The sequence below is a fragment of the Lampris incognitus genome, chromosome 1 (assembly GCF_029633865.1).
Source record: "Lampris incognitus isolate fLamInc1 chromosome 1, fLamInc1.hap2, whole genome shotgun sequence".
In the NCBI taxonomy this organism is placed as follows: Eukaryota; Metazoa; Chordata; class Actinopteri; order Lampriformes; family Lampridae; genus Lampris; species Lampris incognitus.
In genome coordinates, this window is record NC_079211.1 from 14,704,929 (window position 1) to 14,726,388 (window position 21,460).

General features: G+C 43.8%; 3 protein-coding genes across 5 annotated transcripts; 1 reads left to right on the plus strand and 2 right to left on the minus strand.

The window, feature by feature from the left end:
• Positions 1-1,525: 1,525 nt before the first annotated feature.
• On the minus strand, positions 1,526-10,405 carry LOC130109471 (zinc finger and BTB domain-containing protein 17-like). The gene is made up of 6 exons (XM_056276386.1): positions 10,142-10,405; positions 7,898-8,280; positions 7,142-7,284; positions 5,786-5,843; positions 2,321-2,847; positions 1,526-1,672 (listed from the first exon to the last, which is right to left on the minus strand). The coding sequence occupies exons 1-6, from the start codon at positions 10,393-10,395 to the stop codon at positions 1,526-1,528; spliced, it is 1,512 nt and encodes a 503-aa protein (XP_056132361.1). The 5' UTR covers positions 10,396-10,405.
• Positions 10,406-13,659: 3,254 nt separating this feature from the next.
• mif (macrophage migration inhibitory factor) lies at positions 13,660-15,177 on the minus strand. Of its 2 annotated transcripts, none has more exons than XM_056288462.1 (3): positions 14,524-14,734; positions 14,189-14,361; positions 13,660-13,962 (listed from the first exon to the last, which is right to left on the minus strand). In XM_056288462.1, exons 1-3 carry the CDS (start codon positions 14,614-14,616, stop codon positions 13,896-13,898), a joined length of 333 nt encoding a protein of 110 aa, XP_056144437.1. In that variant the 5' UTR covers positions 14,617-14,734; the 3' UTR covers positions 13,660-13,895. The 2 variants fall into 2 exon arrangements, with proteins under 2 accessions (XP_056144437.1, XP_056144429.1); XM_056288454.1 differs by lacking the exon at positions 14,524-14,734 and adding an exon at positions 14,893-15,177 and having other exon boundaries at positions 13,661-13,962.
• Positions 15,178-16,146: 969 nt separating this feature from the next.
• On the plus strand, positions 16,147-20,820 carry si:dkeyp-121d2.7 (zinc finger protein 696). 2 transcript variants are annotated; one of them, XM_056286993.1, is made up of 6 exons: positions 16,147-16,310; positions 16,908-17,236; positions 18,469-18,522; positions 18,700-18,731; positions 19,500-19,611; positions 19,759-20,820. In XM_056286993.1, the coding sequence occupies exons 2-6, from the start codon at positions 16,936-16,938 to the stop codon at positions 20,802-20,804; spliced, it is 1,545 nt and encodes a 514-aa protein (XP_056142968.1). In that variant the 5' UTR covers positions 16,147-16,310; positions 16,908-16,935; the 3' UTR covers positions 20,805-20,820. The 2 variants fall into 2 exon arrangements, with proteins under 2 accessions (XP_056142968.1, XP_056142963.1); XM_056286988.1 differs by having other exon boundaries at positions 18,469-18,731.
• Positions 20,821-21,460: the final 640 nt, after the last annotated feature.

Genomic DNA, 21,460 nt, shown 5'->3' on the forward strand with positions numbered 1-21,460 from the left:
GCATGACGTAGTTCTTTGGCTGTGAAATATAACAATGGGCCTAATGGAACAACAACCATCACATCTGGCACTGAAAAAGTACTCAACAGCAATAAATAGAGCAATATAATGATGCAAAAATGTACCTGTGTCAGGGTAGCGTTTATACATTAGTCAGAAGGCAGAGGCGCCTGAGACACAAAGCAGGATAACTGAATTAGCCAGATAACTGCACTGAGTAAAACCCAGACAGCTCTTTTTTACTTTAATAATGCTCCAGATTTAGGGGATACCGGATTTCATTCAGCAAAGTTATCTTCAGTAATCCTGCTTTGTGACATAGGCCCCAGAAGGAACTCCACTGGTAAACGGTGAATACCTGTACACAATTACTTAATGTTCCTTTAAATTCATTTGTTCAGTGGGTAGAGGAATAGAAGCCTGTGGATGTAGAAGAGCACTAGACTGGACAAAAAAAAAAGTCAATTAGTGCAGGGAGAAGTTATGAATACCTTTGTCATTAAAAGTAGTGTGCCTCTCTAAGCCTTCCTTGCCAACAGATCAAGAAACTTGGGGTCTAAAAGGGTGACACTATGTCAATGCTACGGAGACAAAGTAAGAGAGGCAAGATTGAGATGGCTTGGACATGTGCGGAGGAGAGATGCTGGGTATATTGGGAGAAGGAAGCTGAAGATGGAGCTGCCAGGCAAGAGGAAAAGAGGAAGGCCAAAGAGATTTATGGATGTGGTGAGGGCGGACATGCAGGGATGGAAATGGATGATCCGCTGTGGTAACCCCTAACGGGGGCAGCCACAAGTAGTGGTAGTAGTAGACTATTATTGTGGGACAATGCAGCTGAAAGCATGGACTGTTTTGAAAAGTTATATAGATGTTGCGTTCCAGTGCTGGTGGGTCCAACATCCAAGACCTGAGTTGGCTACCGAACAGCAACCTCCTTAATGCAAGAAGCTACCAAATTCCAACTGTCCTTTTCACAAAGTCCATGTTTTCTTATGGTTCATCTTCCAGATTTGATTTGATGGCTACATAGCTTGTGAATGCAATGCTGTTTCAACAGCCAACTCTCAAACCTCATATATCGGAACTTCCCACCAGCACCAAATGCCCCACCCAGACGATTTTTCAATTCAGTTTGTGCTTTCAACTGCATTGTCACACAAAGATAGTGTAACGCTGACCAAAAAACCAAGCTGACAGAATTTTGACTGTGAAGGATTTAGCCAGTTTCAAGTCTGTGCAAGTTGATCTGTATAATGTAGGGATATGAATGGAAACCAGTGGCTCCCCGGAAGGTGGTAAAAATGTATTCCTAAGTCTAAAAAAAAACCCCCAGCATGCTTTGGAAAATTGTTGGCAGTCATTCAAGTATACGCAATTTATAATAAACAGGCTAAAACATGTAAATACACCAGTATGACCCTTTAAGAAGTATTACCTTGCATCCAAAGTCCTTTAACGATAAATTCAAAACATCAATAGTTTTCACTTTCAAATACTGTAGTAGTTTGCACTGGTTCGCCTTGACCTACACATGGACATGCTCATAGTGGTTGCTGAGGTGTCTAATGCTGTAGAAGCCTTTACCGCAGAGCTGGCAGAGATTAGGCCTGTCCTTGTGAGTGTGGAACACGTGATTCTGATATGCAATTTTGTTTGGGAATTCCATTCTGCACTTACGACACGAGATCAAGGGGGAAATAAAGCACTTCTTTTTGTGTCTATTCTTGTCTCCCTGGCATCGGAATGTCCCACCACACCTTTCACAGCTAAAAGGCTTTTCCCCTGTGTGGATGTTAAAGTGTTTTATCAGCAAGTATTTGGTGCTCAGGATCTTCTCACACAAGAAGCAGAGGAAACCTTGAGGGACCTGCCTTCCCATGGTTTCCCATACGACGTGATTTTTCCTTTTCCTAATAGCTTGCTCAACAACTGTGTGTTTAGCTACTGGGCTCTTATCTTTGCTGGTCAAATTGGAGTCCACTTGATTCCCCGTGGACTTTATGAACGGACTGGTAAGGGCAGCCTTGGCCACACTGTATTTGTGATCTTTATGTAATTTTAAAATGTGCACTTTCAATAAATTTTTCTTGTGGAATTTCTGCTGACATATGGTGCAAGCATACGGCTCCTCAAGTGTATGACAGCGATTATGGTCTTGTAGTGCGGAGCGAGAAGAAAATATCATGTGGCAGTTTGTGCAAGAGTATTGTTTGCCGTTTTTGGAAGAGTTAGATGTTTCACTGAGGGTAGAATTAGAGCTGTGAGGTGCAGCTGTGTTTTTCCTAGTAGAACTGTGTTTTCTGATAATTAAAGTTGGTACGTGTTTAGTGCCGAATTTGTGTTTTTGTTTTTGGAGGTCAATGGACTTGGTTTTTAACAATGTGCGTGCTTTTTTGATTTCAGAGCAAGACTTCATATGAACACGGAGAGTACTTGGGAAAGGGAACGTCTTGTGGCAACCTGGGCATTTCTTATGTGACCGTACATGTACTTTCAGGCCAAACTCTGTATTAAAGACTTTATGACAGAACTTACAGGTGTTTCTTTTACAAGTATCATTCATATGCTTCTTGGCTTTGTCATCTTGCACCGAGTTAAATTCAGTTACTGGAAGCGTTTTGTTATTGTCATGGTTTTCCGACAAATTATTTCCATGTTCTGTCAAGGATAACTCCTGTTTATCGTCCCTTCTCACTTGTAGTACAGGCTCCTCTCTTCTGATGGTCTGTACCAGCTGTGTGACACTTTTTCGTGGCCGACCTGGACCGCGACGTTTTGTGGCAGGCAGAGGCGAGCTTAAATCCTGACTGCATTCCAGGCTGTCATTCAGTTTAGCTGGTGATGAACCTGTAGGGGGAATTACAGATTAACCTGTGGCATAAGAGAGAAGAAGCAACAAGTAAAATTTGTCCTGTCAATAGAATGGAGAGGTGGGCAGAGCAGCTGGTTCCCAGAAGAGTTTTCCCCATTCAATCCACCCATGGGAAATTATACTTTTAATTATTACCACAATAATACTCAACACAGAAACATGGGAGTCTCCCAGGTGATTAAGTGCCACTATTGCGTTATTTCAACAGCTACAGAGGTTACAATTTCATTTCTGAGAAATCATGTTTTTAGTCTGTCCAGTATGTCAAAAATTATAGTACCTATTAGGGCTGAACAATTAATCAAATTCAAACCAAAATTGTGATGTAATAGAACGCAATTTTCAAATCATCAAGGCTGTGATTCAAATAAAGGTTTTCTTTTTATGTTACATAATCTTACCATTTATGTTACATAATCTTACTAATCGGAGGTTCGGAAACACGTGACCACGTGAGGTTCACGTATATATACACGCTACCCTACGCTCACGTTGTAGCTGATGCTGATAAGACCGGTGTATACGTACGTGTTGCCATAACAACACCGCAAGTCAATATGCGTGATATTTTGTCCTTTTTTTTTAATCAATCAATCAATCAAGTCGCATTTTATATAGCACTTTACATCTTGTTTACTGTAATTTCGGGTACTTTGTGAGTTCAACTCATTATTATATTGCCTTTTGTTTTATTCATGATGATGAACATGTTTTTTTTTTTTAATCGTAAGTCACATGACCCAGCCGTTTTAGAAAACGTTCAGAAAAGGCGAGGGAAATGTCGGATGAAAGCAGAGAACTTTTATGCTCCCGTCTGCTATTCTGCTGCTGCTCTACCAGGCAAACATGGTAATAATTAAGTTACCTTATTAAGTATTGTTGTACTTGTTTTATAAGAAAATAAGTGACACAGATTATTTGTTTCTTTGTTGTTTTCCAACTTTTTACTTGAAATTATTTAATTTGTCTTCTAGTTTTCACATTGTTCCATGATACTTCAGGGAAGAATAAATGTGAATGTGGATATCAGTAAGAAGCGTGGACTCTTTTATGACCAGTGTAGTTATACATGTGACATGCGAGTGAAAACAGTAAATGAAGAAAACAACAAAACTAGCAACCTGCAATCGTTATGTGTACTACAAAAAAGAGCAATAAGGATAGTAAACAATGTAGGATATACGCGAAATACCAATACCCCTTTCACACTGGCCAAAAAACCCGCTAACATCCGCCTTTGGTCAAAGTAACATTGACCACCAAAGGCGGATGTTAGCGGGTTTTTTGGCCAGTGTGAAAGGGGTACAACAAACCGTTTTTAAATTCACGGGCTATGAATTTATACACACATAACTTTGTTAAAAGAAACACTCAATGGTAGGGAAAGTGCTCAACAAATAAGGAGCAAAATAATCCAGTGATTCAAGTAAATTCTTTATGTGGCAGTACAAGCCTGTTTCATGCCATAAGCAATCATCAGCTGATGACTGACAGCTGATGATTGCTTGGTCTTGTCGATTTGCCCTGTACAGTATCAGGAAGATGAGACCCTACCTGTCTCAGCATGCAGCACAACTCCTGGTAGAGGCTCTCTGGCAGGAGAACATACTGGCAGGACTCCCCGCATGTATGTTCAAACCTCTGCAGATGATCCAGAAGGCAGCGACATGTCTGGTCTTCAACCAGTACATGTCACCCCGCTATTCATATCCCTCCACTGGCTCCCAGTCATTGCCCGCATCAAATTCAAAACCCTAACACTCGCTTACAAAACAGAAACTAAAACCGCCGAACTCAACTCCCTCATTCAGGTCTACGCTCCCTCAGGCTCACTACGTTCTGCCAATGAAAGGTGTCTGGTACTACCACAACAACAGGGCCCTAAGTCGCTAGCTAGACTCTTCTCTTCTGTTGTTCCACGGTGATGAAACGAGTTACCAAACTCTGTTCAGCAGAGTCCCTCTCAATCTTTAAGAAAAAACTAAAGAACCATCTCTTTCACAAACATCTCTGCTCTTAGTGGACTGGAAAAAAAATCTGCTTCTATGCCTTCCATGCACTCTATGCATTGCCTCTGTGCATTGTCTGTTGGCACCTACGTCCTTTCAGACTTGAACTTAACTTTATGGGACTTACTCACGTTGTTCCCTCCTGCCTAGTTCCTCGCTTGTGCTGTATCAGCTTTCAGATGTACGTCGCTTTGGATAAAAGCATCTGCTAAATGAAATTGTAAATTGAAACTGCAGAATTTTTCAACACAGCTACTAATTGTTTATGCTCATGAATCCACCAGAAGTTTCACGACCACCCAAATGTTAGAAATGCTCAAACAGGCAGTCACATGACGTTGAAATTTTTTTCTTCTGGGTACCAAGGCCCTCTAAAATAACTCTGCCACAGGTCTGTGGTGGTGTTGCGGTCTAAGCAACGGCTTTGTGTTGATGCAGTTGCCCACTGGGGACCGGGGTTCGCGTCTCGGTCTCGTCAGATCCGACTATGGCTGGACTCGATGAAGCAGCAATAATTGGCAACGCTGTCTTTGGGAGGGGGGCGGAGTCGGCTTGTGTTCGTCACATGAATGCGTCTCTGTGTGTGTCGGAAAAAGCAGTGGTTCGGCCTGGAGTCGCCTTGTCACGGAAGTGGCGAGGCGTCTCCTTCGAGACTGCCAGCTGGAGAGATGTAGTTGGCGAACACGTGCAGTACGAGGGTGGGTGTTTGAACTAAAATAGGGATCGATTGGCCACTAAATTGGGAGAAAAAGGGAAAAATCAGAAATAAATTTAGAAGAAAAAAAAAAACTCTGCCCACTTCTCCACTTTGTACCGTTGTGACAGTGACATGAATGGGTTTATTTCATATGTAAGGGAGGGGTTATAATAAACTTGTGGACAACAGAAAGATTAAAGTGCTCACCTTCCCCGAGACAGTTGTCAAGGGCCTTTCGCAGGTGAGTTTCAAAGTCAGCCTCTACCTGGAATATAAAAATATTGGTCAAACCCCCCGAGAAATAACAAGACCAAGTTTCATTGCTATGAATGAGCGTCACAGATACCAGTATCTAAAACAGCTATAATACCATTAACATATATTAAAACTGATTAATTCTCTGCAGGGCTCCAAACCAGTTTGAAATATGAAAAACAAAACAAAACAAAATATACCAATATTTTACAATTGACCAAAACAGAAATGAAACTTAAAATCATCTTTAATTGTTCCGGAGGAGAATTTTTAATGTGAAATCTCTTCTACTGGTTAATAATATTGGTTCTATGTAATATTTAACAAGAAATCAATTTGTCTTCTTCTGCAATTAAGACTTCACAAGTAGTATTATTGCTGTTGCTGTTTTACCTCTAAACTACCAAAGCATCTTTGGATCCATATCTCTCTCGGTGAACCTTCATTCAGTTATGTACAGTATCAATGCATGCACTGTCTGTGGTCTCTTCCTTAACGGTCAATACTAACTAGCCACCATAATCCACAGGTAAACAAAGATGAATCGTGTTCACTAGTTACGAAAGTTTCTAAGCATACAATTACAATTACATTAAAATAAAAGACTATTACTGCATTCTCAGTAACACTTTGCATCACAAATTTGCATTCTTGTATCATGCCTTTGAATGACAATGTCATGGAGTAATAGGACACCTAGCGCTACTTCCTGAGAATACATGGCTTTTCAATTCTGTGCTCTGTATTTAAGTGAGGCATTACAGGCTTATTTAGATGTTCTTTACAAAATTTGAATTAATCTTCAAGGCAAACAAATTTAAAAGCAACCACCTTTTCAGGAAGGAAAACAAATCATTTTTTTTGGGACAAAACGATTAGGGGGAAAAAACATTTTTAAGCACTGCTCTTTTGGGCACTGTACGTTGGCTGACCAGCGAAAAACTTCTAGATCAGTCAAATGCTCAATACAAATACATCAGACCTGTGTGATCACCGTTCATAGTCTTCAGAAAAGCCATGTTAACTTGCATTCTGTCAAAAGTTACCACACAATAAATATATTTACATGGCAAACACTTCCGCTGTATTATTAGTTATTTCCTACTATCCAAAAAGATCCTAAAATCTTTTTGGATAGTAGGACATCCTAAAATCCCCTTTTCAAGATCAGACTGAGACACCACATTTCCATTACAACTCTTTACACCACACACAACATTAAACTACAATCAGGGGTTTGTTTGGATGGTGCTGGTTACTGCATCATAATTGGCATAACCTTAAATTTTTTACACCTTAAGAACCCACCTCCTTTTTGATGGTTGGAATGCGCCACAGAGACACAGATAGTGATCTCTGGGGTACACCTGGGTACTCAATTATGTCCGGTCTGGTCTGGGAAGACTCAGCCGTATCATCACTGCTCAGTGGGGCACACCAGTCAATAGGTCCTGCACAACAATAAAAAAAAAAAGGATGACACATCTGAATTGCACAATATTAACGACAAACAAAGCATTGTGATTTATTTTGCTTAACTTTGCTAAAGCAATAAGAACTATCTATGCGTAGTAAATTATACATGCAGACACAGCTTTTCAGCACCACTTTTTCTTTCCACCACACAAATGTTGGCCAGGAAATCAAAAACATCTGAAGATTAAGTTTTAGTCCAAAAAAATCCCTTCATCTTATCAGTCAGATACCCTTTACTAGATCAAAATACCTTTCTACATGTCTATTTGAATGCCCTTTATATTTTTATAAATAACTGCAAGTCTCATGAGTTGAAAACGCTGCCGTACTCAACACTGTAATGATGATGTTTTAAAAGTTTAATACTTGTAAATACTAAAATTTAAAACAGTAAAAGTTACAGCATGTCAAGTCAAACAAGTCTGTGAATTATATGACACCAGCAAGTTGGTCAGGTAGTGAACTGGAGCTTTTGATCATCTGCTTGTACCAGTCACACTTGTTTGCATCCCAACAGACTACCCTTAATCATTTTGAACATCAAGAGCAACGAGGTTGCTCATTTCCAACTGTGTCTTAGCACTTTACCTTCAAAGTTGATTTCAGGTGAGTTTAACACACAGGGAGCCGATTCAGAGGTAAGTGACGCAGCATCATATATTTTCATTTCATCCCTTTCCTGTTCATCGACACTCTGTTCCTCCAATGTCAACACTGGGTTCTCCAGCTGGCTCTCCTGTCCTTTCAGCAACAGCTCCATTTGATGGTCACAAAGGCTGTTCTCAAAGATCTTGGCAATTTCACATACGGCTGTCTTCAATAATGTGTTCATGGTGGAAGTCAGCTGGGCCATGAACGCTCCCCTCAGGCTGTCTGACATCTCTCCAGATAGTAGAGTTTGGCTGCCTACTGACTTAGAGAGCATTCCCGTTTCTGATGCTGAAGTGGAGGGTCCTCCAATGTGTTCTCTGCTGATGGATCAGAGACATTTATCAGCATATGTTCACAAGATACCGCATACACACAGTGAACTACTGAAATAAATGTCAACTGTAAGGATGTGAATGTGACACTTACAAATTTATGGTCATAATTGTTAAGTTGGAATTGTTATTTTATGTATTTCCTTGGTGAAAAGGGCTAGATTTAAATGTGTCTATACTAGGGATTAAAATTTCATTTGGTAATTTGAAGTGCTCCAGCTCCGCCACAAGAATGAGTATCCTCAGAAATGAGCGCTTAGTTGTAGGATACGCAGGGCTTCTGTTCCTCAGAGAACAGCCTGCTGAACCAACATAGCTAACGTCTCCTGTCTCTACTTTTCCTGTATAAAATGAGTAAGTAATGTGTGTTAACTTATCACAACTTATCCCTAAAGACTTTTAAAGCCTTGCAGATGTTGTTTGTTCATTTGTTAGACACAATATGGCAACCTTGCCATCGGTATTTTCATTTATCAGCACTGTAGCTCTGTGACATCTGTGCCTTAATACAACTGGTTAACCGAGGGTTTTGTTTAAAATATAGTGAAGTAAATAAGAGTGAGTGAGCTTCATGGTCAGTGTAACGCTATGTAAATGTTAACAGTGCTCACTCAGGTCAATGCACTATGTTAATGGTGTAAAACGGTTAAATTATATTTTTGTAATGTTCAGTGACAAAAGCATGTTTATATAATGAATGTATTATCGTTTATATTTTGTATAAGTGTTCATGTCTGTAGCAAAACAGAAAAAGCTGACCAAAACAAGCTTAAGAGCAGTGTTAAAGTTACTGGTAAAGTATATTTTGAAAACTGGTTAAAGCAGCAGTAAAAGAGTATGAGTTTTAGTACATAAAGATGTACTAAATTTAATTTTAGAGCATTATTTGGTAACTTAATTATTACTGGTAAATATAATAAACTGGTTGTGTAGGAGTTGTGTTGTTAGCTATGCCAGCAGTAACAATTCATCATTTATTGTATTGTGAGAGGGTGAATTGGGGAATTTGTTATGTGAAGATTATTGGGAACAAGAAATCTATGGTTTGAGTTTAAGAGAGACGAAAGATACATTCTTAATAAAGACAGAACAGCCTGCTGAATGAACACAACTAACGTCGCCTGTCTGCTTTTCCTGTATAACACAGGACACATCTTCTGTATCTGTTAACAGGTAACTCATGCCTGAGAATTGTAACATGAACAATGTCAAAGTGGTCTGGGGAGTCTTAAAAGTCTCCATGAAAGACAAGAATGAAAAACTACTCTATGACCATACACATTAATTAGTATGGGGGGGGGGGGATACGTTCAACTTTTAAAATAGCCATTAACCAGTGACCTTTCTCGTCTGCCCTGTGTGAGATATCACCCGGAAACCGGTTGAAACAAATGACAACACCAGCAGAACTGTTGGCTCCACGACTAAACGGTATTCCATCATCCTTCCCGAAATGGAAATGAACAACTTCCTGAAATGGAACGCCGGCGCGCGGGGGGGACCTTAGACTGACGAGCCCCGACTACTGCGGACCAATTACAAATATTTGATAATTGCATAATGCTCATTTTTTCCAAAAACGACGGGTCTTGCTTTTACACCTGCATTACCCTTCAGAAGTAGACTTATCTAAAGATCCGTCCATCCATTCATGACCCGAACAGCGTATGCCGCTCTCAGGGTCGCGGGGGATGCTGGAGCTTATCCCAGCCAGTCACCGGGCGGCGGGCGCGGAGACATCCTGGACAGGCCGCCAGGCCGTCACAGACATCAATCTAAAGATCTAAGGACAGCTCACGATAGATTTAGAGGTTTGATCTATAGATGAAACGTAAAAATGCCCATATACTTGGTTGTGAGGGGTCGCTCCTTTGTCCTCGACAGCCGCTCGCACTTCCTATGGTTTTCTCCCGAGCCATGTTGTTTAATGTCACCAACTCCTCCGTGGCCGATGGAGAAAACCCGACGGCAGACGGTGCAGTTGGCCTTGTACACATTATCGCTCACGCATTTCAGCCAGTAGTAGTCATTTTCCCATTTACTTCTGTATTTTTTTAATCGCTTGGTTTTTTTTTTCGGCGGACTGCGCTCGCTGGTTGCCATTTCTTTAAACTCCCGCCGCTGTACGGCTGTCACGACCAATGAGAAGAAGGGTCTACAGGCCGCAAGACGGGCGGGACGTTTAGAGGCTGGACTTGTCGTAACAACGCCGCCGTCACTGGCGGTTGGCAAACAACGATTTGGCGCATTACCGCCACCAACTGGACTGGAGAGTGGACCAGAATATCTATATACTAAAAAACCCCCAAAAAAACCCTCATATTCTCAATCAAATCAGTTATTTGACAGTGTCTTTACGCATGCTCAATAATCCAGGTAAGAAAATCAAAGCAAGTCGAATCGTTTCATCAGGACACAACGTTTATTAAGAGGAATGTTTCATCAGAGAGAGAAAAGAAAGGCAGGGGGGCGAGAGAGAGAGAGAGAGAGAGAGAGAGAGAGAGAGAGAGAGAGAGAGAGAGAGAGAGAGAGAGAGAGAGAGAAAGAGAGAGAGAGGGGGGGGGGTGACATGCGGCAAAGGGCCTGGGCCGGATTCAAACCCAGGCAGCTGCGGTAGCGGACTCTACCAGGCGAGCCACCGGGGGGCCCCGGCCGTGGACTTTTTAACTAGATTGTTCCGACACGATCTTGGAAAGAGAGAGGATGCCTGAGGAGTGGAGAAGAAATGCACTGGTACCGATTTTCAAAAATAAGGGTGATGTGCAGAGCTGTAGTGAGTACAGAGGTGTACAGTTGATCGGCCACAGCATGATGACATGGGAAAGAGCAGTGGACGCTAGGTTAAGAGGAGAGGTGATGCTTAGCGAGCTGCAGTATGGTTTCATGCCAGTAAAGAGCACCACAGATGCAATATTTGCTTTGAGAGTGTTGATGGAGAGGTATAGAGAAGGTCAGAAGGAGTTACATTTGTGTCTTTGTAGATTTACAGAAAGCATATGACAGGGTGCTGAGACAGAAGGTGTGGTTTTGTATGAGGAAGTCGGGAGGGGCAGAGAAGTATGTAGGAGTGGTGCAGGATATGCACGAGGGCAGTGTGACAGTGGTGAGGTGTGCGGTAGGAATGACGGATGGGTTCAAGGTCAGATTACATCAAGGATCGGCTCTGAGCCTTTCTTGTTTGGTTTGTCTTGGTGATAGACAGATTGACAGATGAAATCAGGCAGGAGTCTCTGTGGACTATGATGTTCGCGGATGACATTGTGATCTGTAGCAAGAGTAGGGAGCAGGCTGAGGAGAGCCTGGAGAGGCGGAGGTATGCACTGGAGAGAAGAGGAATGAAAGTAAGTCAAGTCAATCGTATTTGTATAGCCCAATATCACAAACTACAAATTTGCCTCAATGTGCTTTAAAGCAATACAATGTCAAGTCAAGTCCTGTCCTTAGTCCCCCGCATCGGATAAGAAACAACTCCCTAAAACAAAACTCTTTAACAGGGAGAAAAAATAGTGAGAAACTTCAGGGGAAGCAACAGGGGAGGATTCTCTCCCAAGATGGACAGACGTGAAATGGGTGTTGTGTGCACAGAATAAAACACAAGTTACAGAATACAAAAATGAAAGGGGATAACAGCATTATAATGGATTTATAAAATAGATGAAAAATATGATGAAGAGGATGCAAATAAGTGTCCAGATGCCACCACAACAGCCTAGGACCTGAGCAATGCTACCATCATCCCCATGTAAACCTGACATGAAGACAGACTACACATGCACAAAGGGGAGACTCACATCACACCATTCACATACATGGGAGAAGAGACAAGAAAAAACATGTCACACATCGGAGTGAGAGAAGGATATAACATTGAAAAAGGATAACAAAATTACATGGATCTATAAGACAGATAAAGAATGTGATCTGGAGGACGTCAAGCAGTAGGCGCATATGTGTGAAGGAGAGGGAGGACAGTGAAATGGTGAGGATGCAAGTAGAGGTGACAAAGGTGGATGAGTTTATATACTTGGGGTCACCTGTTCAAAGTAACAGAGTGCAGAAGAGAAGTGAATGAGAGTGCAGGCAAGGTGGAGAAGAGTGTCAGGAGTGATTTGTGACAGAGGAGTACCAGCAAGAGTTAAAGGGAAGGTTTACAAGATGGTAGTGGGACCGGCTATGTTATATGGATTGGAGATGGTGGCACTGACAAAAAGACAGGAGGTGGAGCTGGAGGTGGCAGAGTTGAAGACACTAAGATTTTCGTTGGGAGTGACGAAGGACAGGATTCGGAACGAGTGTATTAGAGGGACAGCTCAGGTTGGACGGTTTGGAGACAAAGCAAGAGAGGGAAGATTGAGATGGCTTGGACATGTATGGAGGAAAGATGCTAGGTATATTGGGAGAAGGATGCGGAATATGGAGCTGCCAGGGAAGAGGGAAAGAGGAAGGCCAAAGAGGAGGTTTATGGATGTGGTAAGGGAGGACATGCAGGTGGCTGGTGTGACAGAGGAAGATGCAGAGGACAGGAGGAGATGGAAACGGATGATCCGCTGTGGCGACCCCTAACGGGAGCAGCCAAAAGAAGGCCATAGACTTTAACTGAATTTTAAATCTGGGGATTCCATAATATTAACCTTCATTTATAAATAACCATCAATAAAGTATTTTTTTTATTTCAATATAGTTCCAAAAAAATCTAAATATCGGTATGTTATTTTATTGCACACTGCAAAATAAGAAATAATAGGGGCTGAATACTTTGTGACGCCACTGTATATTGCTTGGCACAAAGTAGAAGTGTGAAGTTCTTCCCAATTTTTCATTTCACAAAATTGCACTGAAGTAGCAATTTTGATGATAAATATGGTGTTACCTTGATTTTAATATCAAGGCACATCCATATGGATTTTAAGTGCTGCAACTCTGTCCTACATTGTTGGATCTAATACTCTGGGCAAACAAGAACAAGAAAGGAGTTAAAATGTTGATAATGGCAATGTGACTAAGAGTTGAAAATCCAGATATGGTAAAGTGTGTTGCATTTTGAAAGGCATAACATCCAGATTTCGATCCTGTACAACTTCCTACTGGTGGAACGCTATCTCTCTCCAGGACCATTATACAAGATTCAGGGTTCATTCATTATTCAGCTGTACAACTGATGTGTTAGAGCAAATTAGAAAGTCTGTGTGGAATACAAAACACCAGAAAGGCATAAAACAACTCTTAGCTAATCAGATCCACACATTCACTAAAGCTCATTGAATATAAATTGACCTTACACCACATGGTAAATTATGTAAACAGATTTTCACAGCTGTCCAGGTAACATCCTATTAAGGTCAATATATAGCAAAAAAACAAAAACAAAAAACAGGGTAACAAACATTTTCTGCAGGGCAAACTTTATTGTAATCCAAGGTGACAGGTCCAGTATGAAGAGAGCCTATCATAAAGTGAGGAAGTCCGGCTAAATGCTTTTGTGAATAATCTGTGCCCAATGAAATGCTGGATGTGCACATCTTGGCTTTGCCTTTCTAAACTTATGTTCATACAAGCAGGGAATTACTGGAATCATCTTCGGTTAAAGTCCGTGGACCTTCGCTTCAGCCAAAGGTAGTGTTGTTCCAGGCCACGTTGGCTGCATCCATGTCAAAAAAGTTAACATAGATTCTGAAACCAACCACAAGATAAGGGGTTAATTTAGCTTGATGCATAGCTTTGTAAAGTTGTGTTAATGCATTTCTATCCATCGACATAATAGGCTAGTCTGCCAGTCAGCATCTGTGAATGTGTGATGTTTGTTCATTTTCAGTGTGTCAATCATTCTGTCAGCACCATGCATATCTACCTATGAAGCAATTTATTTGCTGGCAGGTGTTATTTGTTTTTTTGCTACCTGTCAGGAGAGATGCCCAGGTGTTTGTTGAGCAGTCCACACAACAGCTGAGAGTATCGTTTGTTCTGAGCGCCGCTGATCTTGCCGATGCTGTGGAGGGAGCACAACGCACAGGGATCTCCCTTTCCCCCAAACATCATCATCTGGTCTGGGTTGATGTTCACAGCAATGTACTGGAATAGACAAGACAGGAAAAACAGATGATATCCTGGGGGGCGGACCCCTAATTTGATTTCGACTCAGCTTTTAACACTCTAAGATAACATGTTTTGGGTGCGAGTTATTAAATATCCAAAGCTGTGAGTGGCTCAATCATCTACTCAGGAAACTCCCACCATTTTCAGGTCGATGCTCGCCAACCAACCTTCCAAGGGGCTGCTTCCTACCGGGGCCACCCACCCGTGTGACGCAGTAGTTTCACTGTACATCAGTTGTGTCGTAAGACTAGACAGGAAATGCAGAGATTCGTTCTTTCCACTTCACGAATTCAGATTTTGTGGAGACGCATTTCTTCACTTCGATTCAGTGCACCGGGTGGGTTGAACATGTCGACATACCCCTGCTGCGCATGCTCATCAAAGCGCGTGTAATGGGGCAATACGACCAAAACTTTCAAAATGGTTAATTATACCTTCCAATGCGCAGTAGATAATGAAATATATATCAAGTACAAAAAAAATAAATACATTACATCACTGTCATACCTGTGCAGGTTTTCCCATTGCTTTAGCCAGCTCCTCTGTCGCCTCGGATAGCAACGCAGGTGGAACGTCACTTTTCGCCACATTAGTATTCACCATGAACATAGGCATGACTGCTATTTTCAAAAAGATTTGTTTTATTGCAACTGGGGTTGCCAAAGATGCAACGCGACCGACACCGCTTTCTGCTCTGCGTGCAGGAAAATCAATGACTTCTTCTTCTCTTCTTTTCGTATTCTTTCTTCTTCGGCCTCTTCGTCTTCTTCGTCTTCTGGTTTTAACTGCAGCTTGCAAATCCTTGATGTTGCATTATTGCCATCTTCTGGAGTTAGTTAACTTCCACAGTGTACGGTTTGTCAGATGTTTTCCCCCGATCAATCCTGTTCTCTGCTGATCAGTCACTTCCTGCCTTGTCCACTTCCACCACACTCCAGTATGCCAAACCTGCTCCTGTCAACCCTGATCCTTCCATCCCCTCGCGTCCCTATCTTCCTCGCTGCGTAACCACAGCGCCTCCGTTCATTCTGGAAGATTCATTTTGACGCATAACTAAATAGAGATATGCAATAGGTTAACATCACCAGTTGTATCATAAAAGAACAGAACAAGGTTTATGGCAAGCCATTTAATTATTTATTTATCGTTTTATCATGTATTCTGCGGTACAAGGTTATGTAGTTTCTTTTATTTTCTGAGAATAGTCTATATGTGTAGAATGTCTTCATTGCGAATGTAAATAACACACTACATTAACTATATTATTATTATCATTATTATTGTTGTTGTTGTTGTTGTTGTTGTTGTTGTTGTTGAGATTAGCAGTAGGAATAGTATTGAATAATGCTTCCTTGCACCCCTGTTTTTCACTTATATGACCAACATTTATCTATCTTGAGTATGCAATTACACGTTTCATTGTACATGAACTTGGACCAATAATGATATGGAAAAATGTATTACTATTCATTATTACTATTGCTATTAATCATATTACTAACATTATCACTACTACATGTGAATGGCTTACTACTACTATTACTACAACAACTGCTAATAACAATGCCAACAACAACAACGAGGACGACAATAATAATAATAGTAATAATAATAATAATAATGACAAAGAGCTGTCAAATCAATAGTAAAACCTTTATCAAGCTGGTTTTGGGGTGCGGTTGAGTTTGAGTGTAGGGTAATTACGGTACTGCGCATGCGCGGTGCTTTCAAGCATCCTTAAGCGGTGCTGAAGGAGGCGAGAAGGAAAACAGTGGCTGGGAGAGAGTAGTGAAGTTGGGTGTTTTTCCCCCTTTGTCCCTTCGTCTTTTCGCTTAACACCAACGGTTTGTCTGCTCAGCGATCTTGGAAAGCGCCCGCCGTGTCGTCAGCTGACTCGTCGATCTGCTGATTTCAAATAAGAATCGGTGCGTATCCCGGCTATAGGTTAGCCAGTCTGCTAGCACCACCACTTTTCTAGCGTTACGCTAAGACGGAGCGGTAGCTGCTCCCCTCCTACATAGTCTCCTTTTCTCGTTTTCTCGTAAGGTTTGATTTTTCTAGTCTCATTTGTTATGTATCCGTTTTCCTCTTACATAACGCATCTCTGTGTTTAATGTGAAGCGTATTGCGCTGTAATTAACGCGTGGCATGTGCTACATAAAGTTTGAATGATTATGATTGGTTTATTGATTGACCGATTGATCAGTCATTATCGTAAGTTACCAAGTTACGATAAGTAACGCGATATAGCCGTGTATTCAAGGAATTAACACCCGTATACAGTACTCCGGAGCTCAACACTGAGCTACAGGGGATGGGATTTAAAGACGTAGCCTTGTTGTGGCTCTGTTGAGCGCCGTTGCACCGTGTCAGCGACACTGTTCTTTTAAAAGACGCAAAAATGGTTTAGCGTTGATCAAAAGTTAAAACGCATTTTATTTGTCCGCCGAATCCGACGATGCGGGAAAACATAGTCCCATCAGATACACTGACGCGGTTATATGTGTGTTGTTCTCGAACAGCCGCCCGGTCTGGGTTGGACCTGCGGCCATGGAGGAGTCTGTGACCACCTTCGAGACCCATCTGACGGCTGTCATGGACAGCCTTATCCGAGCGTCAGTCTGCGAGATCACCAAACTCTTCCAGGAGACGGTCAACGACTACCTGGCGGAGCTGTCCATCAACAGGAAAGAGAACGAGGCTTTGAAACTCAGACTGAGATTGACCGAGAACAAATTGAGAAACGAACGCAAGTACGGCATGGGGTGGGCTTCCAACCGCCGCAATGCCGGACTGGGGCTGAAGGATGAAGGGGTTGGAGGGCGGAAGAAGCGAAAACTTGAGGCGCCCCGTAAGTACCGGCACTGCTGAGGGCTTCCTACCTGTCTTGTAGCTTGTATCTCATCCTGTTTGTGTCACCTGTAAAACTGCTCCTGCAAGAAAACAGCCAACCTACCAGATAAATCGTTTTTCTAAATCACAACATAAATGTCTGTTTGTTTTTAAACGTGAAAATCGGAATTTTGTAGACAGGGCTTATGTGACGGCACACTTGTTTTGTTGAAAACCATCTGGCAAGAGCTGATCGCTCCCTCCTTCCTCTCTCCCTCCTCCCTCACTCCCCCGCCTCCTCTTCATGCTCGCTCCCTCCGTCCTTCACCTCCCCCTCTCCTCTCCACTGTATTCTGTCCCTCCCACTCCTCTGTGCTTTTGCACTCTGTCTTTCTCCCTCTCCCGCTCCGTACCCACCCCCCCTCCTCATCTCCTCCACTTCTCTCTCTCTCTCTCTCTCGCTCTCTCACACTCCCCTTTCCGGCTCTGTTCCTCTCCATCTCCTCCCCTTTCCCACTCTTCTCCTTCACGCTCTCTCCTTATCCTTCCTCTCTCTCCCTGCCCCCACCTCTTCTCCGCTGCTCTCCTGCTCTCCTTCATCACGTTGCACACTCTCCGACTCCCCTCTGTCATTCCCCTCCCCCCACCTCCTCCACTTCACTCCTCTCCCACTCCTCTCTGTCACCCCCTCTCTATAATTACACCCTCCCCTCTCCAATTCCACCTCTCTCTTCTACATTTTCACCCCCTCCCTTTCTCCTTCAACATGTCCTCCTTCTCTCTTCCTCTCCCTGGCCCCCGCTGACTCTCTCTCTCTCTTTCTCTCTCTCTCTGTTGCTCCTCTCTTCTGTCACATGTTCTCCTCCTTCCCTCTCTCCTGCTTTCTTGCCTGTCCTTCTCCGCCCCCTTCTCGCCTCACTCGTTCATCATATTTCCTCCTTCCCTCCTCCCTTGGCTCTCTTCCCTCTCTCCCTTCCCCCAACCTCCACCACCTCCTCTCCTACCTCTTGCCTGCTCCCCCTCTCTTTTGCTCCCCCTTCCCCCCTTACCTCTCCACCTTCTTCTCTCATCTCTCTTGTGCCCCCCCCATTATCTCCTCCCACTTGTCTCACTTTCCCTCATATTTCATTCTCTCTCTCTCTCCTTCCTTCCTGTCTCCCCAACCCACCCCCATCTCCCTTTCTCTCCCTCTCTCATTCCCCTCCTCCTTTTCCTTCCTTCTTTCCTCTTCCTCTCCTTGCCTCTCTGCAGGAGGAAAGCCAAAGCAGAGCTCAGTGGTGGCCTATGGAAAGGGCTGGCCTGGAGGTGTCTGGGAGGAAGGAGGAGGTGGCGGGGGAGGAGGAGGGGGAGCCGTGGGGCTGGTAGCAGGCGGAGGCGGGGGGAAGGAGGCCAGGGAGATGTACCTTATCCAGTTCCCCGGGGATGAAGAGGAAGAGGGAGGGATGGTGGAGGATGAGGAAGGGGGGGGCAGCCTCGGTGGAGAGGGGGAGGAGACGGCCGACATCAAAGAGGAGGTGAGGGATATGGGCTCTCTCAGAGGAGGAGGAGTAGGAGGAGAAAAGCTGCACAGCATCTCTGCACCGCTCAGCAGCTTCATGTGGAAAAAGAGAATGCAGATATGGAGGGAGAGTGCCAACAGAGAAAGACAAGAGTTTTGCTCGTGTTTCCAGCTGCTGAATTACTGCAGAGATATAGCGGCTAAAGGAAAAGCTATTGATTCGATATTTAGCCCGCCAGAGAAGCCAGATGAGTGGGGCACTCCAAAGCTCAAGTGCGGGAAGCTTTTAGGCAGGAGAACAACTTGGTAGAGGTGAAAGCTTTTGCTAGTTTACCACGTGACCAAGTGGCAGGGCACAGCTCCACTCCTCAATTCTGTCTTTGAATATTCAAAACATGCAGGGGCTGTCATTTACCTCATTGTCGACTTATTTCAAGATGTTCTGGTGTACAGCTAATAATAAAAAAAACTGTAAAGACTTAACTCCACCTGAAAGACAGCTTATGTAAGAGTTGTTGCCTGAATCATCAAAAGGGGGGGGGGGGTAAGATACAGGCTCACCAGCTGTACGTTCAGGTACCTTAGAATCATCTGAATGGCCACAGATGACTCATGCACTGGTGTAAAGGGAGTTGTATTTAAATTGAGTTTAACCTCTTTTTTTAATTAACAAAAGCAAAACAGCAAATTAATTGCATCTGCTGATCTCTTTCTATTGTGGGGTCTGTTAATAAAGCAAGTTTGATGACCAGTTCATTCTCTAACTCTGTAATACTCCACACAGTTTTCTCAGCTGGAGGGATATCAACCTGCCTCCCTCCAGCTAATTAAAGAGGCACTGAAGATGGACCTGCCCAACCAGAACCACCAGACCACATCCAGAGCCCAAAGCGAGGGTAAGGAAACCAGGGAAACATTCACATGGGGAAGGTAAATTACTGAGCACCCCTGTTAGTTGTATGATGGGAGGGAAAAAAAGAGTGCAAGTAATCTCTACTCCCATCTCATTATCTGTCCTCCTGTCTCTTGCCTTTTCTTCTCAGGTGATCTGTCAGATCGTCTGCCGTCCCTTCAGCCAGGAGCCACTGAGGAAGAGGACTGGGAGGTGGGCTCAACTGAGCCCTCTGAAGGAGGCATGAGCTTAGAGGAGCTTAGGGGTCTGGAGACTGCACTAAGGGCTGAAAGGGGCCGTGAGCAGGCCGCCATGAGAGCCTCTAATCCAGCCACCCCCAACACAGAGATGATACAAGGCAGTGAGATCAGCTTGGCCCCCAAATACATTGGCCTTGATGGGCTGGAACAGGATGGGGAGCTGGAGCCCCAGCCACCCACCCTGGAGAGAGAGGACCTACTGGGGCAAGGAAGGTTGAAGGACACTTTGAGGCCTGGAGGGGCAGGGGGAGTGGAGCTGAGGTCAGGCTGGTCTAAGAGACTGAGAGAGAGGTCTGCAGATGGAGCCACAGCTGGCGATGGTGCGTCGGAACAGAGAGGAATTGAAGAACTGCCCCATCTGTCTGCACCAGGGAGTGTCGGGGATAGCGGAGGGGAGGAAGAGGGAGGTGGGGAAATGCTGCACTTTTGCCCACAGTGCGGAGGAGGCTTCACCTCAGAGGCTGAGCTGGAGGAGCACCCCTGTCCACTAGGGGGCGCCCACTTGCAGGGCAGTGGGGCAGAGGATACTCCCTTTCCCTGTGCGTCTTGCGGGAACTCCTTCAGCCACGCCTGGGCGCTGAAGAACCACGAGTGTGCTTGCGCCGCCGAGCGACCCCACTGCTGTGAGCTCTGCGGAAAGCGCTTCACGCACTCCCGCTCCCTTGAACGCCATCAGCTCGTGCACACAGGCGAGAGGCCGCACCGGTGCCCACAGTGCGGGCGCAGCTTCAGTCGCCTAGGCAACCTGGAACGCCACCAGCGGATCCACACAGGTGAGCGTCCGTACGGCTGCGAGGCATGCGGGAAGAGGTTCAGCCGTGTGGAGTACCTCAAAAGACACCAGCTCATCCACAGCGAGAAGGCTGTGCTCGAGTGCGCCCGGTGTGGGAGGAGTTTCAGCGAAGTGGAGCAGCTGAAAAACCACCAATGCTTTTAGAACACCTCCCGAAAATGCGCAGTTATCAGGAATCAGGAAAACTCCTATTTGTCATTTCACTTCATGCACTTGTGTACATGAAATGAAACGAAAGGCCGTTTCCCCCAGCCCACAGCAGTACAACACAGCGACAAAAACACATCCAAAAACGACAAGAACACACATATCCAAACGAACACATATATCCAGACTGAACAAGAAGTCCAAGTTAAAAGCCGGGAGCCATTAAAGAGCGAGTAGAATGTGGACGAGTCTTTCTGTCATCCAATTCAGGGTTTCCTCACTCACTCCTTTTTGCAACGTGGACTCGAAAGAATGTAATGTTTTTGGTATTCTCTGTGATCGCCTGTCTTACGGCCCTCACTCAACACGATGACGGCAGCGGTTAATATTAGACTCAAACGGGCGGCAAATAATACAGGTTATGTGAGTGAATAAAGAATGTTAATGAAAATGTCAATGTCGATAGGAAGTCAGTTGTACATGGAATATCCGTTAAAGAGAAATGCCGTTTTATTTGGAGAAGTTTTCATTTGTACATAGAGAAACTTATCGAACAAATATTTATGTTTCTCAAATTTCTATCTTTGTATCTATAAATCCATTTTCATGCCGGAGTCACGATGAGCTCGGTTTTGCCGACAGTATCATTGTTC

What these genes read in the sequence shown, in the direction of transcription:
- LOC130109471 (XM_056276386.1), bottom strand. Translation starts at nt 10,395, where the DNA reads ATGGCAACCAGCGAGCGCAGTCCGCCGAAAAAAAAAACCAAGCGATTA. An exon ending in ACCTGAAATCAACTTTGAAG is followed by an intron (nt 7,285 to 7,897) that starts GTAAAGTGCTAA and finishes ATTGTTGTGCAG; the next exon opens with GACCTATTGACTGGTGTGCC. An exon ending in TGACAACTGTCTCGGGGAAG is followed by an intron (nt 2,848 to 5,785) that starts GTGAGCACTTTA and finishes TTCCCCCTACAG; the next exon opens with GTTCATCACCAGCTAAACTG.
- mif (XM_056288454.1), bottom strand. Translation starts at nt 15,000, where the DNA reads ATGCCTATGTTCATGGTGAATACTAATGTGGCGAAAAGTGACGTTCCA. An exon ending in CAATGGGAAAACCTGCACAG is followed by an intron (nt 14,362 to 14,892) that starts GTATGACAGTGA and finishes TGTCTATTCCAG; the next exon opens with TACATTGCTGTGAACATCAA. An exon ending in CTGGGCATCTCTCCTGACAG is followed by an intron (nt 13,963 to 14,188) that starts GTAGCAAAAAAA and finishes GGTTGGTTTCAG; the next exon opens with AATCTATGTTAACTTTTTTG.
- si:dkeyp-121d2.7 (XM_056286988.1), top strand. Translation starts at nt 16,936, where the DNA reads ATGGAGGAGTCTGTGACCACCTTCGAGACCCATCTGACGGCTGTCATG. An exon ending in CGGCCGACATCAAAGAGGAG is followed by an intron (nt 18,732 to 19,499) that starts GTGAGGGATATG and finishes TACTCCACACAG; the next exon opens with TTTTCTCAGCTGGAGGGATA. An exon ending in ATCCAGAGCCCAAAGCGAGG is followed by an intron (nt 19,612 to 19,758) that starts GTAAGGAAACCA and finishes TTTTCTTCTCAG; the next exon opens with GTGATCTGTCAGATCGTCTG.